The sequence below is a fragment of the Aptenodytes patagonicus genome, chromosome 26 (genome assembly GCF_965638725.1).
Source record: "Aptenodytes patagonicus chromosome 26, bAptPat1.pri.cur, whole genome shotgun sequence".
Lineage (NCBI taxonomy): Eukaryota > Metazoa > Chordata > Aves > Sphenisciformes > Spheniscidae > Aptenodytes > Aptenodytes patagonicus.
In genome coordinates, this window is record NC_134974.1 from 2,011,189 (window position 1) to 2,026,490 (window position 15,302).

The following is a 15,302-nucleotide window of genomic DNA, read 5'->3' on the forward strand; positions in this document are numbered from 1 at the left end:
GGGGGGGGGGAACAACCATCTCTTCCTCCCCCCCCTCACTGAAGTCGCCTCGGTGCCGTGGTACCTGTCGCTCTATTAAAAGGGTTTTACTCTGAATCAAAAAAATAATTTACCCCCCCCCCAAGTTGCACAGCAGGGGAACGACCAGGTAGGGAGCAGAGAGGGGGTGAGCGGGGCAGAGCACCCCCCCCCCCCTGCACCCCGATCCCATCCCGGCAGCATCACCCCGCTTCCGCAGAGCGGGGAACGGCAGCAGGCTGCACCCGGCTTGGGGCTGCACCCCAAAGCGGGGCGGGGGGGGAGAGGGGAAAAAAAAAAAACAACCCACGAGGGAAGGGGGGGGGGGGTCCTGCCCCGAGCCCCGCAAGCCTGGCTGCACCACAGGGCACCCGGCTGCACCGCAGGGCACCCGGCCCCGCCGCCGCCGCCTCCCCCCCTTCCCCGCGCTCACCCTGCAGCCGTACCCTGTCAGGGGAAAACAAAAAAGAGTCTAATGGAAGTCGCTAACGGGGCGCCCGCGGGCACCGGTGGGACCCCAGAAATCCCCTCCGGAGCGGGACCGGGGTACGGAGCCGCCTCCGTGCCAGGGAGAGGGGCCAGGGCTCAGCCGGGCGGTAGCACCGGAGGAGCGAACGGCGGAGGCGAAGGCAGCGTCGTGACCTTCTGGCTGCCGAGAAGAGGGCACTTGGGTACGGCGGCGGCGGCGCGGGCAGGGCTGCGGCCGCCGCTCAGTCCTCGAAAGGCACCTGCAGCGCTGAGTACATCATCACTCTGCTGTCGTCCTCCTGCTTACCTGGGGGGGGGGGGGGGCAGAAAGGAGGGAGAGGGTGAGCGTGGGGGGGGAGCAGGCTTGTTTTGGGGGCGCAGGAGCCCCCGTTGGCCAGGAGACGCGGTTCAACGAAAGGGAGATGGTTGCAGGCAAGACCCATCCTCCCCCCCCCCCCCAAATCCCAGCAGCTCCGGGCCCCCCTGCACCCCAGTCGTGTCCCGTCCCCCTCCCAACACCTAAAAGGGGAGAGAGACCCACCAGAAAAGCCCCCCCCGTCGCAGCGGTGCCCCCCACTCTCACGCACCCCACCCTGCCCAGCCCCCCCCCCCCCCTTACAGGAGAGGCACTTGAGGATGTTGCGGAAGGAGCCCCCGGCGGTGAAGAAGGCCCAGAGGCCCGTGCAGAGGGTGATGATGAAGATGGGGACCAGGCTGGCCTCGTACCAGGGGTTCAGGAACGTCTGGGGGACGGAGAGAGCCCTGTCAGGAACGTCACCCCCCCCCCCCCCCCCCCCAAAAACCAGCCGCAGGGGGAAAGGGGAGCCAGGTCCTCGGAGCGGAGCAGAGCTCCGCTAAGCCTGGCTTAAACTCCTGCCAAGCTGTTTCCCACCGGGAGCTTAGCGGCTAATCCTCCCTCCCACCCCCGGTCCCTTCGTTAACCCTCCTTCCCCCGAGCGCACCCCGAGAGGCTGCCCCGGGGCGGGAGGCGCCCAAGAGGGCCGTGACTCGCCCCACAGCTCGGAAGCAGGGATTTAGGGAGTCGGAAGCAGCAGCGGGTGTCCCTGCGTTCGTGTGTGTGTGTCCCCCCCCTCTCCCCGGCGCCCAAACGGGCGTCCGACGACAGCCACGGCCGCTTTACTTCGGGGACAGCTTTCGGCGCGGGCCCGGTCGGCTCTGGCTGATCGAACTCACCAGCCCCGAGGTGAGGAGGTGACTGGCGACCACCAGCCCCAGGCACCAGTAGCGGCGTCTTTCGCAGGCGTCGAAGAAGATGACTCCCCAGAAGGTGTGGAGCAAGACGAGGGCCATGGTGAGGAACGCTGGGGGAAAGAGGGCGACACAGACCCCCCCCACCCTCAGACCTCGGCACCGCCTTCCTCCTCCTCACCTCGGTGAAGGGCCGCGCGCCGGGGCGGGCCGGACTCCGGCTCTAACCGGCACTGCCGCAGCACCTCGGGCACGAGTTCGCGTCCCAGGGCACGCGCCGGCCCCCAGCCTCACCGGACGTGATGAAGTAGTACGGCGAGTCCCCGTGGATCCCGACGATGCCCGGCCCGATGGAGTCTGCCAGGATGTTGATGACGGAAAACACGCCGCTGATGATGCCGAAGGACAGGCCCGAGACTGCGGAGGGAGAAGGGAGTCAGCCGAGAGCGACCGCGGCCGTGCTGCCTCCACCACGAGCCCCAGCCTCAGCGCGTGGGGCCCAGGGAAAGGCGGGAGGGCAAGAAAAAGATTCGGGAAAGAGGAGGCCGCGTTAGCCCGACGGGCTCGTCGACACCGCTGCCGGTCTCCGGTACCCGAGCATCCTGCTGCCAGGCAGCCCCGGAAGAACGCGGGGAGGTCAGCGACAGCCCAAGCCCTGTCCGGGTTCGTGCTCACCATAAGCCATCTGCCTGAGGGAGATGGGGGACCGGCCGTCCTCGCTGATCGTCGCCAGGCCTTCATCCGCTTTCCTGCTCGGGCGGGAGAGAAAGCGTGAGCGGCCAGTTCGGAACGGGGGGACCCCCCCGTCACGCGGGAGAGGGGAAGGGATGGCTATAAACGAGCCTGGGGCGAGGAGGAGCAGCCCTCTCCCAGGATCTAACGAGGAAGGTATTTTGTGGGGTTTCCTGGACAAAAAGCAGAGGGACTGCGGCTATCGGAACAGGTCACCCGGCCCCACGGGGCACGAGCAGGCCGCCCTCGGGCAGGCTCTTACTTCAGCAGCTTGAAGTAGGCGAATCTGAAAGCCTCCTGCAGCAGGACGGAGACGGCAGCCCCGAAGACGAGGAGGCCGTACTGCAGCTTGGCGTCCTCCCGGTCGCTGAGATGAACCGAAACGAACCAGATCAGAGACGCCAGGAGCAACGATACCAGCCAGAAAAACGCCCTGGGGAAGAGAGGAACACCAGGCTCAAGCTCCGGAGCTCAGAATCACGCAGCAAACACGTGCCGAGCCGCTTGCTCGGTTTTTCCTGGGCTTCAGGTCACGCGTTCAGCAAGGGAAGTTTTCGGCGGCAGCGTGGGCTGCCCGGTCATTGTCACGTGAGGAGGGCACGCGAAGGAAGCGTGCGGCTGAAAACCAAGCAGATTCAGAAGCCCAAATCCTCCTTTCTCTTCTCAGAGCCCCGACGACCTGCTCGGAGGAAAGCTGCTGCCCCGCGAAGCGGGGAAGGATGCTCAGTGCTTCGCCCCTCCAAGGTTAAACACGGGTCCGCCCTCGGGTAGCCAAGCGTGGTGGGACCCGGCCGGCTCCGAGCCGCTCCCCTTGCTCCTTTTTAAACAGCGAATCCCCCGCGCTGACAGACGGGGCGGGAATCGTGACCCCGGGGACCGAGCGGGCAGAGGAGGGGAAGAGCCCAACGTTCGCGTTGGCGCGTCGCTGCTGCCGGCCGGGCGCAGCCGGGCTCTCCCGGCACGGGGAAGGCTTTCGGCTGTTTCCTGCCTGGCCGGCGTAAAGCCCACGCGCGAGAGGCACGAGGGACCGCGCTGCCAGGTCTGCCCCCGGCGCGGCACCCGGCGCGGCAGAGGCTGGGCGGTTAGAGCCAGGAACGGCTCCCACGGTCCGGGGTGAGGGGGGTGGGGGGGGGTGGGGGGTCGCTGAGCTTGGGCAGAGATGAGGCCGCAGCCTCCGGCTGGGATACCGGCTTTAAGCCGGCGGAGCCGAGTATTGGGAGACCCCAAGCCAGGGGACCCCGGTCTGGGGACAGCCCCTCCCACCCCCTACAAATTCAGGGCCTCATCCCATTTCCCAAACCCTCCTCAGGCCGCCCCCCCCCCCCCCCGAGACTCCCCCAGCCGCCCCAGAACTGGTGTGTCCCCCCCCCCCCCCCCCAGGCGCTGCCTCCCACCCCAGACAGATCCTGGGCCCCGCCCGGGGTTGCCGGCCCCTCTCAGACACCCTCAACTGCCCCCTAAGCCCCCTCCGAGTGCTGCCTGTACCCCTCAGGCCCCCCCCACATACCCTCTCCCAGCCGCCAACCCCCCCGTGGCCCCCTCAACTAGCCCAGAACTGGGCCCCCCCCCCCAGTTCACCAGCTGCCCCCTCGACCACCTCAACCCTGCCTGCCCCATCACCCCCCCCAACTGTCCCCTCACCCCCCCGTGCTACCTACCCTGCCCCAGACTGCCCCCCTTTCTGCCCCCCAACCGCCCCCACAGCCCCCCTCGACGCTCTCCGACCCCCCAACCGCCCCCACAGCCCCCCTCGACGCTCTCCGACCCCCCAGCTGCCCCCCTCACCCTCCCTCCAGCGCTCCCTGATACCGAGAGGCCCCAGGACACCCCTCTCAGCCCCCCTCCATACTCTCTGACCCCCCCCCCCCCCAGCCCCACAGCCGCCCTCCCGGCACCACAGGCCCCTCAGTTCCCCCCCCAAAAGCCCCTCAGGCCCCCCCCCAGCGGCCCCCCCCGGGCTCACCCCGCCACCAGGACGATGACCCGCAGCGGTTCCGCCGCCACCGTCAGGAGAACGAGGGCGAGCGCCGGCCCGAAAGCGATACCGGCGCAGCCGAAGAAGACGGCGGCCCCCATGGCGGCGGGGCGGGGCGGGGCGGGGCGGGGCGGGGCGGGGCGGGGCGGGGCGGGGCCGCGCGGGGCCGCGCGGGGCACGCCGGGAGCTGTAGTCCGCGGGGGCGGGGACAGCGCCGCCTGGCGGCGGGAGGCCGCGCCGCGCTGCGAGAGTTGGGGGGGGGGGGGTAGGACCAGCCCCGAGGATGCTCCCGGAGACGCGGGGGTGGTGGGGGGGAGCCCCTCCGCACCCCAAAAACCCCTCCGGCGAAGGGGCCGTGCAGCGTGTGTGTGTCGTCCCCCCCCCCCCGGCCACCCCCGCGACCTGGGGACTGTCCCTGGGCTGGGGGACGCGCTGGGCAGACCGCGCCGTTGCTCCAGGATGCTGCCGAACCCCCAAATCTCTTTATTTCACCCTCTTTGGCAAAGCGGGTGGGGCGGCCCCAGCGCCCCGGGGGTGACACGGTGATGCCGGGGGCTTCGGGGACAGAGGGACAAGCTCCGGGGTTGGGGGTTGTCACCACGTCCGGCTGCGGGTCACGGCGTGGGCCCCGCCGGGACGGCGAAGCTCGGTACGTCAGCTCTCCCTGTGGGCGACGGTGCCGTCAGAGTCGCCCCCGCACCCCCCCAATTCCCCCGTCTGGCAGCAGCGGGGCTGCGACCGTCCCCTGCCACCTGCGGTCCCCAAGCAGAGGGACGCTGCCTCCCTGCCAGCCCAGATGTCCCAGCCCAACCCCGGGGGCACCCGGGGGCCGCACGGCCTCACCTGATCCTCCTGTGAAGCAGGCGGCTCCGGGGTCCCGGGCTGGTGACCTGGAGGGGACAGAGCAGGGAGACGCGTCCCCGGCGTGGGGATGGAGGGGACAGAGGGGGACAAGGGGGATGGAGGGGATGGAGCAGGATGAGGGATGATGGAGGGGGGACGGAGGGGGGATGGAGGGGATGGAGGGGGTAGTTGATGGGGATGGAGGACGCTGGAGGGAGATGGAGGACGCTGGACAGGACAGCAGGTGACAGCAGGAGATGGGGGACATGGGGGGGACATGGGGGACATGGGGGGTCCCACTCCCCCGGCAATGTCGCCATCCTACCTCCCACCAGCAGCGCGGTGCCACTGCCGAAATCCAGGTGCAGGATGCTGCTGTAGGCACACAGGCAGAGGCCGGTGTCGGCGGGGCGGGCGCCGGCGATGCGCGGGGTGACATTGTGCCCCCCGTACTCGCAGGAGAACACCCCCCCCCCCCCCCCCCCCCCGGCTTCGTCCCGCTCTGGCAATCCAGGACCAGGTTGGGCCCGTCCCTGCCACCGCGTCGGTACCAGGACACTTCGCTCTCCATGTCCTCGCCAGCCTCACGCCCCATCTCCACCGGCTCCCCGGGCTCCACAACCAGGACGGGCTGGGGCTGGCGCTGCCGGGGCTGCGGCAACCAACCAGGGCTCATCCTGCGCCCCCCCCCCCCCCCCCCAGCCTCCAGCCCAGCCCTGCCATAACCCCCGCCGTCCCCCCCAGCAGCCGGTTGCTCCAAAAAGCCCAGAAATCTCCCCAAACCAGGGCCTGGCCACCCTCCCTTACTCCTGGCCCCGCCACCCACCCAGGCAGAGCCACAGCAGCCCCGCGGGGACCAGCGAGCCCCCGGCTGCCATCGGTGGCCGGCACCACGATGCGGGGGCCAGCTCGTCCCGGGGGCTGAGCCCTTCCGTAGAGCTGCCACCGCTACCGAAACCATGGGGGCCCCGGGCAGCGACCCCCCCCCCCCCCCCGCCACTGGCTTCATCACCGGGGACGTGGTGGCCGCTCGGCCACGTGCCGCATCCCGGGAGCATCCCTGGCAGGAGGAGGGTGCTGGGGGTGGGATGTCACCGAATGCCCTCGCCCCCCCGGTTTCGAAGCTTCTGAGCAAAACTTGGGGTTTTTTGGAGCATCGTGGGGGAATAAACCTGCCTGGGCAACGGTGTGAGCCGAAAGGATGCTGAACCCCCCTCCGAAACCTCCGAAATGGAGAGAAAATTGTTTCTGGATGCAAAACTCGGGTGAGATGCTGCAGGTCCGGAGCCGGGTGCTGCCTGGGACCAGGCCTGGGGGGTGGAAATTGGGGGGGCGGGGGGGGGTTTAAGCATTTTGGGGGATGCTGGGGGATGGAGATGGCCCCAGCCAGGAGCGGACCGGGGCTGGGTCCACTCTCCCGACCCCGGATGGGTCCCAAACACGTGGAAATCACCCAGATGCCATCGCTGCTGCTGTTTTTTGGGCAATTCCTGGGAGCAGTTGATGGAGAGTCTCCCCCCCGCCGCCCCCCAGCCACCCCCCCGCCATCCCAAAACGCCCTTCAAAGGGACTAAAAACTGTGAAGCCGTTTCCCAGCTCCCGGCCCGGCCGCCGCCTTTCCTGCTTGGGGTTCGGCACACCGGGCCCTCGGCCAAACTGGTGCCGAAAAACATCACAACCCCCCCATTGCTGGGGCGGGGGGGAAGGGGTTTGGTGTCAATAAACCCCATCGAAGTGACAAAATACGGCGGCGAGGCTGATCACAGCTGCCTCCAGCTCGAGCAAAGCCGCCGGCTGCTGCAGAAAAGCAGAAGAATATAGAATATTATTGAATTAATTTTATATACTCCTCTCGTCGGCCGACGCCGTTGCTCCAGGGGCAATTCCCGGCAGCTCCCACGTGGGAGCTTGGGGAAATCCAGCCCAAAGGCCGAGAGTGAGCAAAACGTTTGCTTTGGAGAGCAGAAAAACCGGAGGACGACGAAGCCCAGGGCTCCTCGGAGAGACGGGCAGGGGGATGGGAACCCTCGTTGCAACATGGAGCTGGAATTAAAATCCGATTCTGCAAGTGAGACCAGGGCGCCCGGGTCCCTCCCCCAATTCCCTCCACCGTTCCCATCCAAATTCCCCCTCTCCTGGCCCCCCCGGCCACCCAAACCCCAAATAGACCCCCCAGGCGCTGGTCCCTGGGACCCTCAACTCCCGCCGGCATCACCCTGCGCTAAACCCAGCCCAGAAGGGTCCCGTCGGTGGGGGACGGGTGGCAAAGCCGCTATTTCCACCCGATTCCCACCACCCGCGGAGGCTGCCAAAGCTGGAGAGCCCCCCACGGTGGGGCGGGGGGGGGGACGACACACACACGTGTGGGGGACCCCCGTCCCATCCCGGCTGGGGCAGGGCCAGCTCCTGGGGTGCCTCCTCCGAGCATCCCCGAGGCGTGCAGCCGCCAATCCCCCCCTCGGGAGGGGACGGGGACACACGACTCGTCCGTCAGAGCCCCCCCGAGCCTGGGAGGGAGAGAAAAATCTCCCCGGCAAAAGGTTTTTTGGCCAGCGCGGCCTCCGGGCTCCTGGGGACCCTCCTGCTCCTCCTGCCAGGTACGTGCCTGCTCTGGAAATACCCCAACCCGGGCGAGATTTGCTGATGTGGGTTTTGGGGCGAGATTTGCTGATGTGGGTTTTGGGGTTTGGTTGTTTGTTTTTTTTCTTTTGGCCCCAAAACATTTTTAACGCAATCCATTGGAAAGCCCGAAGCGCAGAAAATCCAACTCAAAGCCGCTCTCTCCCCCCCCCCCCCCCCCGCCATGCAGGAGATGCCTCGGCAGAGGGGAGACGGGTCTGGCGAAGCCCTGGGGCGGCTCTGGGTGCTCCCTGGAGAGACGGCAGAGCCGAGCTGTCGCGTCTTGGACTACAGCCAGCGTGTGAACTGGTACAAGGAGAAGCCGGACGGCAGTTTGTGCTGGATTTACCAGAGCTCGGATTATTCCCCTCCGGTGGGAAAATCCTCGGGGAGGAGGGAAACACGGTGGAATTTTTCCCTCGCCATCGGCCATCGGAGGATTCCGGGGTTTATTACTGCAGCTCCTCCAGCTTCTACCCCCATGTTTGGGGATGGGACCAGGCTCGTTGTCACCGGTGAGTGCCCGGCAGGTCGCGTGGCGGCTGGGGACATCCCCAGGGAGGTTTGTGCCACCTCCCGGCACCCAGTTTCCCTCTTTAGATGCCACCACCGAGCCCCAGCTCTCCATCCTGGTGCCCGTCGATGCAGAGGAGCCCGGGCAGCCCCCGGCCGTCATCCCCCTGCTCTGCCGCCTCCACGACCTCCCTCGAGGCTGGGACACCGTGCGCTGGCAGCCCACCGGGGAGGAGACGCCGGTGACGGCGGCGGTCGTGGAGGAGCGCGGCGTCCTCAGCGCCTGGAGCATCACCCGGGTTTCGGCCGAGCGGTGGGACGGGGCTGCGGCATGCACGGCCCCGGAGAGCGGCACGGGCAGGACCCTCAGCGTTGACATCGGTAAAGGACCCGGGGAGGGTGATTAGTCCACCCCCCCCTCCCCCCCCCCCCGGCTGCAGATCCCAGCCTCCATCCACCTCCTGCATCCCAAGTCTTCCAGCCTTTCCTCATTCAGGAAATCCCGACATCCCAATTCCTCCTCGTCAAGACACATTTTGGAAATCCCTCGCCCCCCCCGACCATCTCCTCGCTGGGATCCCCCTGCACTGAAAGGCTTTAAACCTCCATGTCCCCCCTTGCACAGCCCTGACACCCCCCCCCCTGTTTCGGGGGATGCTCGGCCCTGACACCCCGTTTCAGGGGATCCTCAGCTCTCCAGAGTGACCAAACCCACGTTCCCCCCCCTCTATTAACTCTCCTTTCCCCCCCCCTCCGCAGAAGGATGCCCTTCCCGGCTGCTGGCGCTGGGGCTGCCCCGCGTCTCCCTCCTTTTTCCTGCTCCAGCTGACCATCGGGCTCTGCAAACGGCGTCTGGCCAGAGGTACACCCCCCCCCCCCGAACCCCCCCTCTCACAGCCCCTTACACCCCGGCTCTCTCCTTGCCTCCCCCAGCCGCCCACATGCCCACCCGTGAGACCCACCCGGGAGGTAAAACCGCTTCCTCAACCCCTGGCGTGAAATGAAGTCATTTATTTATAGCATCATAACGCTGCTCTGGTCAAAACCCAACACCCCTCGGATTCAAAATTTCCTCCAGATTTTCATGGGGGGGGGGGGGGGGGGGAACCCACCAGCCTGGTGAGAAAATTCACTTTTGGGTGGTGGTGGTGCAAACGCCGCTGCGTCCCCGGGCTCCTGCCCGGGGCATCCCCCAAAGCGCTGCTCGGGTCTCCCAAAAGCCGAGGGTAAATCTCGTCCAAACGTCGGCTCGCGCTCGGGTCTGGCTGCCGGCAGCACGAGTGGGGAACACCCAAGCGTTGGGTGTCCCCCCGCCAAAACCCTCTTTGGGGGAGCGCCGCAGCTCCCCAGCCTGAACCCCAGCCCTCTGCACGGCAGGAGCAGCTCAGGAGCAGCCCGGCTGCTTCGAAAAGCCTCGAAATTGGGCGCAAGGCTGGGTTAGACACGAAATATTTCATTTTCCGAGCCAGAGGGACCAGGTTTTGCCATCGCTGGCACCGGTCCCCAGCGTCACCCGCCCGGCCTCACCCAGGGGAGCTAAAAACCCTCAAAGCTTTTTTTTTTTCTTTTTGGCTCCGCACCTCCTCAAACGCAAAATGAGGTTTAACAACACCGGCTCTCGCTTCCTCTTGCAGAAGGATCCACACCGGCGAGGCGCTGAAACGCCGCCCTGCCAAAACCGCCGTCTGCAAATGAGTTAAAAACCAAGGGAAAAGGGAAAATCGTGCGAGTCTGCAGGATGGGAGCTGGGCGAGCACGGCCCCTTGTCGGCCGCAGCTCGCAAACCTCCATCAATAGCTTGCAAATTTGCCCCAGGAATAGTTTGCAAACTTGCAGGGGCTTTGCAAAAACCAGGAGGATTTTTTCGGCGTAATCTTTTCCGATAGGATTTGAGCACCAGCCCCGGGAAAATTCCCTTCAGATATTTTCTAGCCTCTTGGGGAGGGTTTTTAGCAGAATTTTGTTAATTCGTTTATAATCTCGAAAGTTAATTTCACAGCTGCTCATAGACGGTATCGCACGCAAACCGCCCGGAAAGCTTATTTCAGTGGTTTACCAGCTAATAAGCACACGAGTGCTCCGGAAAAAGTGCAAAACCCCCCCCCCCCCGGGTAGCTGCCAAGTGCTCGGAGGGAGGTGGGATGGGACGAGCCAGCGCGGTGTCACCGTCATCCAGCGCCACCCACCACACGGTCCCACCGGCCGGACCCTGCGTCCAGTTTGGGTGACCGGAGCGTCTCCAGCAGCTCCGCCAGCCCGTTTTTTTCCCCCCTTCCAGGGCAGTGGGGCCGGGGTTGGGGGGGGGGGGGAAACAACCTTTGCTTTTTTCCTGCTGGGTTGCTCCGCTTGGCTTGGAGGAGGAGGAGGAGGAGGAGGAAGGCTGTAAGCGCCGAGGGGAGGGAAGGGATGCTCGACGGCAATGAGAGATGGCGTAAAAATAACAGAATTCCTCATTCCGGGGTAAGCAACTGAGGTCTTGGATCGATAGCCGATCGTGCCTTGCGGCACGCTGTACAGCAGCCACCAGAAATTACTGTTAAACAGGAAAAAAAAGGTATTTTAACGTTACAGAACTAAGCAAAGCGGTGTTACAGCCCCTCCTCTCCTTATTTTGCTCACGGGGCAGTAAAACGCACTGAAGAGCAACAGCACGACACGCGATGAGCAACTCCTCTCCTCGTTCCGAGGATGCTCCTAATTTTCCCGGCTGCTCGGTGACCCCCCCCGGATAACGCCCGGAGGCCGGGAGTCTATGGGTGCTTGGGTGCAATTAATACCTCCCGTTTCGGTCGGTGCTGCGGCCGGAGGGGTGTTTCGGAGGGGAGGGGAAGGGATGGGAAGCACCCCGCCCGTCGCTCAGAGCCCTCGAACGCGCCCGGGGGTTCACGAAGCTGATCCGGGTCTAATTAAGGAAGGAAAAAACAAAAGGCGGTGCTTGGAAAAGAAGTCTCTCAGAGCCGTGACTCTGGGAGGGGCCACCCAGCATCACCTCCCGCAGCATCCCACGGCCGGTGACGGCAAGGACCGGCCGCAGCGCCCATCGCAGCCTAAAACGGGGGGTGGGACGGCACCGGGTTATAAATCCCTCGTGTTTCATCCGTGCCGAGAGCCCCCCCCGAGAGCCGCACGTGGGGCCGATGCCCAGAGGAAGAGCGAGCTGCCACCCCGGCGCACGGCGGGCACCAACCCTGAAAACCGGGAACGTGGTTTTATTTGGGTTTTTTTACGAATTACTGTTTAAAAGTGCTTTTTTTTTTTTCTTTATTTCAAAGTATCTAAAATATCCTATTCTCATTTCCCAGTCTTTCTGGCAGAGACGCGCACCCCAGCCGGCAGCAGCCAGCCCACGGAGCCGCTGTTTACAAAAGGGCAGGGAAGGGCAGGAAAGCTTTATTTAGAGTAGAAAACCCCGTCGGCCAGCGAAAACAGTCCGTTCGGTAGAAAAGCCCCTCCGTTCCTCAAACGACTCCCGTGGGAAGGGCAGCTCGTCCCACCTACCTTTCAGCTGCACCTCGGGGAGCGGTGGAAACCCCACGGCAGCCGGTGCCACGGGGTTTTCTGGGTTTCCTTCATCCACCTTCTCGTCTCCTGCAGCGAAAACACCGAACAATGTCCCCTCCAGCGACTTCCGCAGGAATCCTGCTAATGTCATCTCCTCGGGCACGAGTCATTGTTAAGGGAAGAGTCTTATTTACCAGCTGCATTTTTTTAATTTCCCTTCAAGTTTTGCTTCCGCCTATTAAAGCTGGGAAATGACGCGCTGCATCCGAGAGCCGGGGACGGCGGTGATCTCATTCGCACCTTCGTCCTCAGCGTAAAACCCACGGCCGGGGGTACAAGCCCCCACCCGCAGCCTGCCGGGCTTCCACCGCGCCGGGACGCTCAGAGCATCCCCGGGATGCAGCAGCCTCGGCACCGTGAGAAGCGAGAGCCGGCTTCGCCATCCCTTTCTGGAAAAGCCGTTTTTGGGTTGGTTTTTGTTTTTTTGGCTCGCACGTTGAGCGTTCCCACGTGAAAGGCATCGCTCCCACGCTGCTCCCTCGCTGCTCGACCTTTTACAGTTTGGTTTCAGCACGTAAACTTTAATAATAATAATAAAAAAATCCCCAAGGCATAAAAGTACAGAGATTGTGCAAAATAGGAATTAGGTTTTGGGAAAGGAACATGGGATCGGAGATGGAAAAGACGTTGGTTTGGGCTGCTTTTTTTGGCTGCTCTTTGGGCGATGTCTTTGCTCTGTGTTGCGAGACATGAAAAGGGAGTAAGAACAAACACAAAAGGAAAAAGCGAAACAAAACAACGGAGCGTTTTCTTTTTCCAGCCAGAACCAGAATTCAAAATCCGCACCCGCATTTCCCCGGCGGCCCCCAGCAGCCGAGGACCATCCCTCACGCCACGAAGACGCGGGACGCTGCTGGGGGATGCTCAGGCTGGACACCGATGCGTTCGCGGCCGTGAAAGAACAGCAGAGTTTGGTGCAAAGGGTTGGTTTGCCCCCTCGTGTCACCTCAGAGCGCGTTTTATCCGGCTCCCTTAGCGGCGTCTCCGTGCTGCAGGTACCACATTTTTGGTTTTTTCCCAGTTTTTTCAAGTTTTACGTCATCACATCCAACCACGAGGAGCCGTCCTCAGCCCCAAGCCGGCAAATCCCTTTGAATTCAGACTCCAAGTTTGCGTGCCAAGAGGTTGGTCTGTCCAACCCCATCCGCTCATCTAATAAAAGACACCACCATCCTCGTAAACCTGCCTTGCCCCTTCCCTCCCCATCACTTTCAAACCACAATATTTTAACTCTTTCACAGCTCGACATCTCCCCACGCTTCCCAAGCGCCTCCCGGCCGAGCCGGCAGCTCCGGCCCCGGTGGGATTCATCCCAACGAGGTCAGATTTCTGCTTGGGTTGAGATTTTGAGTTTTGATGTTATTTTTGTGGGTTGAGGGGAGGGTTTGGAGATATTCGCTTCCTGCCTGCTCAGCCGCTCGGCATTCCTCCGCGCTTAACCCTTTGCCAAGCATCTCCCTACGGATGGGAAAAGCCCCTTCGGCAAAGCACGTCCAGCCCCGGGAGGCTGCAAACCATTTTTGGGATGCGCTTGAAGAGTTCTTCAGTTGGGTCCCCTCTTAGTCGGAAAAAAAAAATAATCTGCCTTTGGAAATCCTCGGCTTAAAATCGATAGGAACCCTCGGCTTAAAATCAATAGGAACCCTCGGCTTAAAATCGATAGGAGCCCTCGGCTTAAAATCAGTAAGGAACCCTTGGCTTAAAATCAGTAAGGAACCCTTGGCTTAAAATCGATAGCACAAGGGTGAGAAAAATATTGATTGCCGCTGCTCTCCCCGGCTGGTTGCCCCGTCGATCATAAAACCATAGAATAGACGCCCGCACCCATCCCACCGCAGCCGGTGGTTTTCGATCCCCGCCTGCAGCCCGTGCCCCCCGCTTCGGTCTCGGCTCAGCACAGCTGTTTGCCATTAAAACCTCTCACCCCGCTGAAAAACTCGCTTCCGTTTTCTCATCTGCGAGAGGAAACTCCCCAGCCCACATCCCGCGGGGGCAGGCACCCACCGAGGGAGGCGGGGAGAGGGGGGGGAGACGGACGCAGCCCCCCCGGGTCCGTGCTCCGGGGGGAGCATCGTCCTCTGGGCGTTTGGCTGGAGAAAACTGAAATATAGGGCTGGGAAAAGATTTTGAAGACGGGGAGAAGGTGCCTCGAGGGATGGTGGATAAAGACAAGGCGAGAGCACGGTCTGCACCTCCTCCCAAGGTCGTCCCATGTTCGACCACCCTCCTGGCTGGGAAGGGTTCTCCTTCCAGGCGAATCTTCCCAGTTATGAACTTCTTCTCGTCACACCTCAAAAATGCAGCTCCTCTCTTCCTTTCTAAGACTTCTCTTGCTCTTTCTCGGTTTGCTAGCGTCCACCTCGGGCACCACATCCAAGAGCCCCCAAAACACACCACCACGCTCAAGAGACCAGCCGAGAGAGGAAACCGTCTTGGGTGAACGTGTGGTTTTTTTCCCCACGAAAACCAATTTTTATCGCTGCGCAAGCAATAAAGTCACAGCGATCTCGGCACCCGCCCGGCGGCAAACCCGCAGCAGTGAGCGGCCCCCACCACGCGCCGCTCAGGAACTGATTTTACACCAGTTTGGTCACACCTAATTTACCTCCCGCTCCTTCTATTCCCCTTTCGCTTCGCGCCCCAGTTCACACCAGTTTCCACCGGCATCACGTCGTCTCCTCGGAGAAGGCCGCCGGCACCGGTATCGGCTTTTCCCCACAAAGCAGAGGAGCCAGATTTTCTTTTCCTACCCATTTCCCTTCTAAGAAACGTTTTCCTATTTTGTTTTTATTTTTAGAGAAGAAAATAAGCAGCTTGATAGCGATATGTACCAAGGCACCACACCCTGCGGATGCAGCAACAGGAGCTGACCGTAAACACCAAATGGGGCTCCTAAAGCATCCCAACCCGGGGTGTTTCTATCCACCACAAAATAAAATAAGCCCGCGACCGTTCGCGTTTCTTCTTACTGCTGGAGAAACTGAGGCATGGGAAGGTGAAATGAAGCCAAGGGAAAAAAAATCCCCCAAGATTTCAAGGGAAGTGGGGAACTAAATCTGGCTCCCAGTTGTCGTTTCTGCCTTTGCTCTGAATCGCCGCCTTCTCTACGAGAATGGTTTGCTATTAATTACTCCTGCTATACTCCGTTATAACATAATCAAAACCACCCTCCCTCTATCTGCGAGCTCATCCAGCGGCGCTAACCCTCCCTGGGGAATAACTTCCCAAGATTTGCAACTCGGCCATCGGAAAAGTCTTTGCAAAGGGGAAAAAAAAAAAAAATCTTCCATCGCTAGAGCGGTGTCACGGGCATCCCGCATCTCCCGGCCCATATAGGACAACCTCTAGCCCAGCCTGCCATCGC

General features: G+C 62.9%; 1 protein-coding gene across 1 annotated transcript; it reads right to left on the bottom strand.

The window, feature by feature from the left end:
* Positions 1 to 61: 61 nt before the first annotated feature.
* On the bottom strand, positions 62 to 4,503 carry APH1A (aph-1A gamma-secretase subunit). Its single transcript, XM_076359808.1, has 7 exons — positions 4,391 to 4,503; positions 2,690 to 2,860; positions 2,371 to 2,444; positions 1,990 to 2,112; positions 1,681 to 1,808; positions 1,106 to 1,229; positions 62 to 793 (listed from the first exon to the last, which is right to left on the bottom strand). The coding sequence occupies exons 1-7, from the start codon at positions 4,501 to 4,503 to the stop codon at positions 729 to 731; spliced, it is 798 nt and encodes a 265-aa protein (XP_076215923.1). The 3' UTR covers positions 62 to 728.
* Between the last annotated feature and the right edge of the window lie 10,799 nt (positions 4,504 to 15,302).

Excerpts from the sequence above, each read along its gene's own strand:
- APH1A (XM_076359808.1), bottom strand. The coding sequence starts at position 4,503 with ATGGGGGCCGCCGTCTTCTTCGGCTGCGCCGGTATCGCTTTCGGGCCG. Across the intron at positions 2,113-2,370 it reads CCTCAGGCAGATGGCTTATG|TCTCGGGCCTGTCCTTCGGC; the intron begins GTGAGCACGAAC and ends CTCCCTCCGCAG. Across the intron at positions 794-1,105 it reads CATCCTCAAGTGCCTCTCCT|GTAAGCAGGAGGACGACAGC; the intron begins GTAAGGGGGGGG and ends CCCCCCCCCCAG.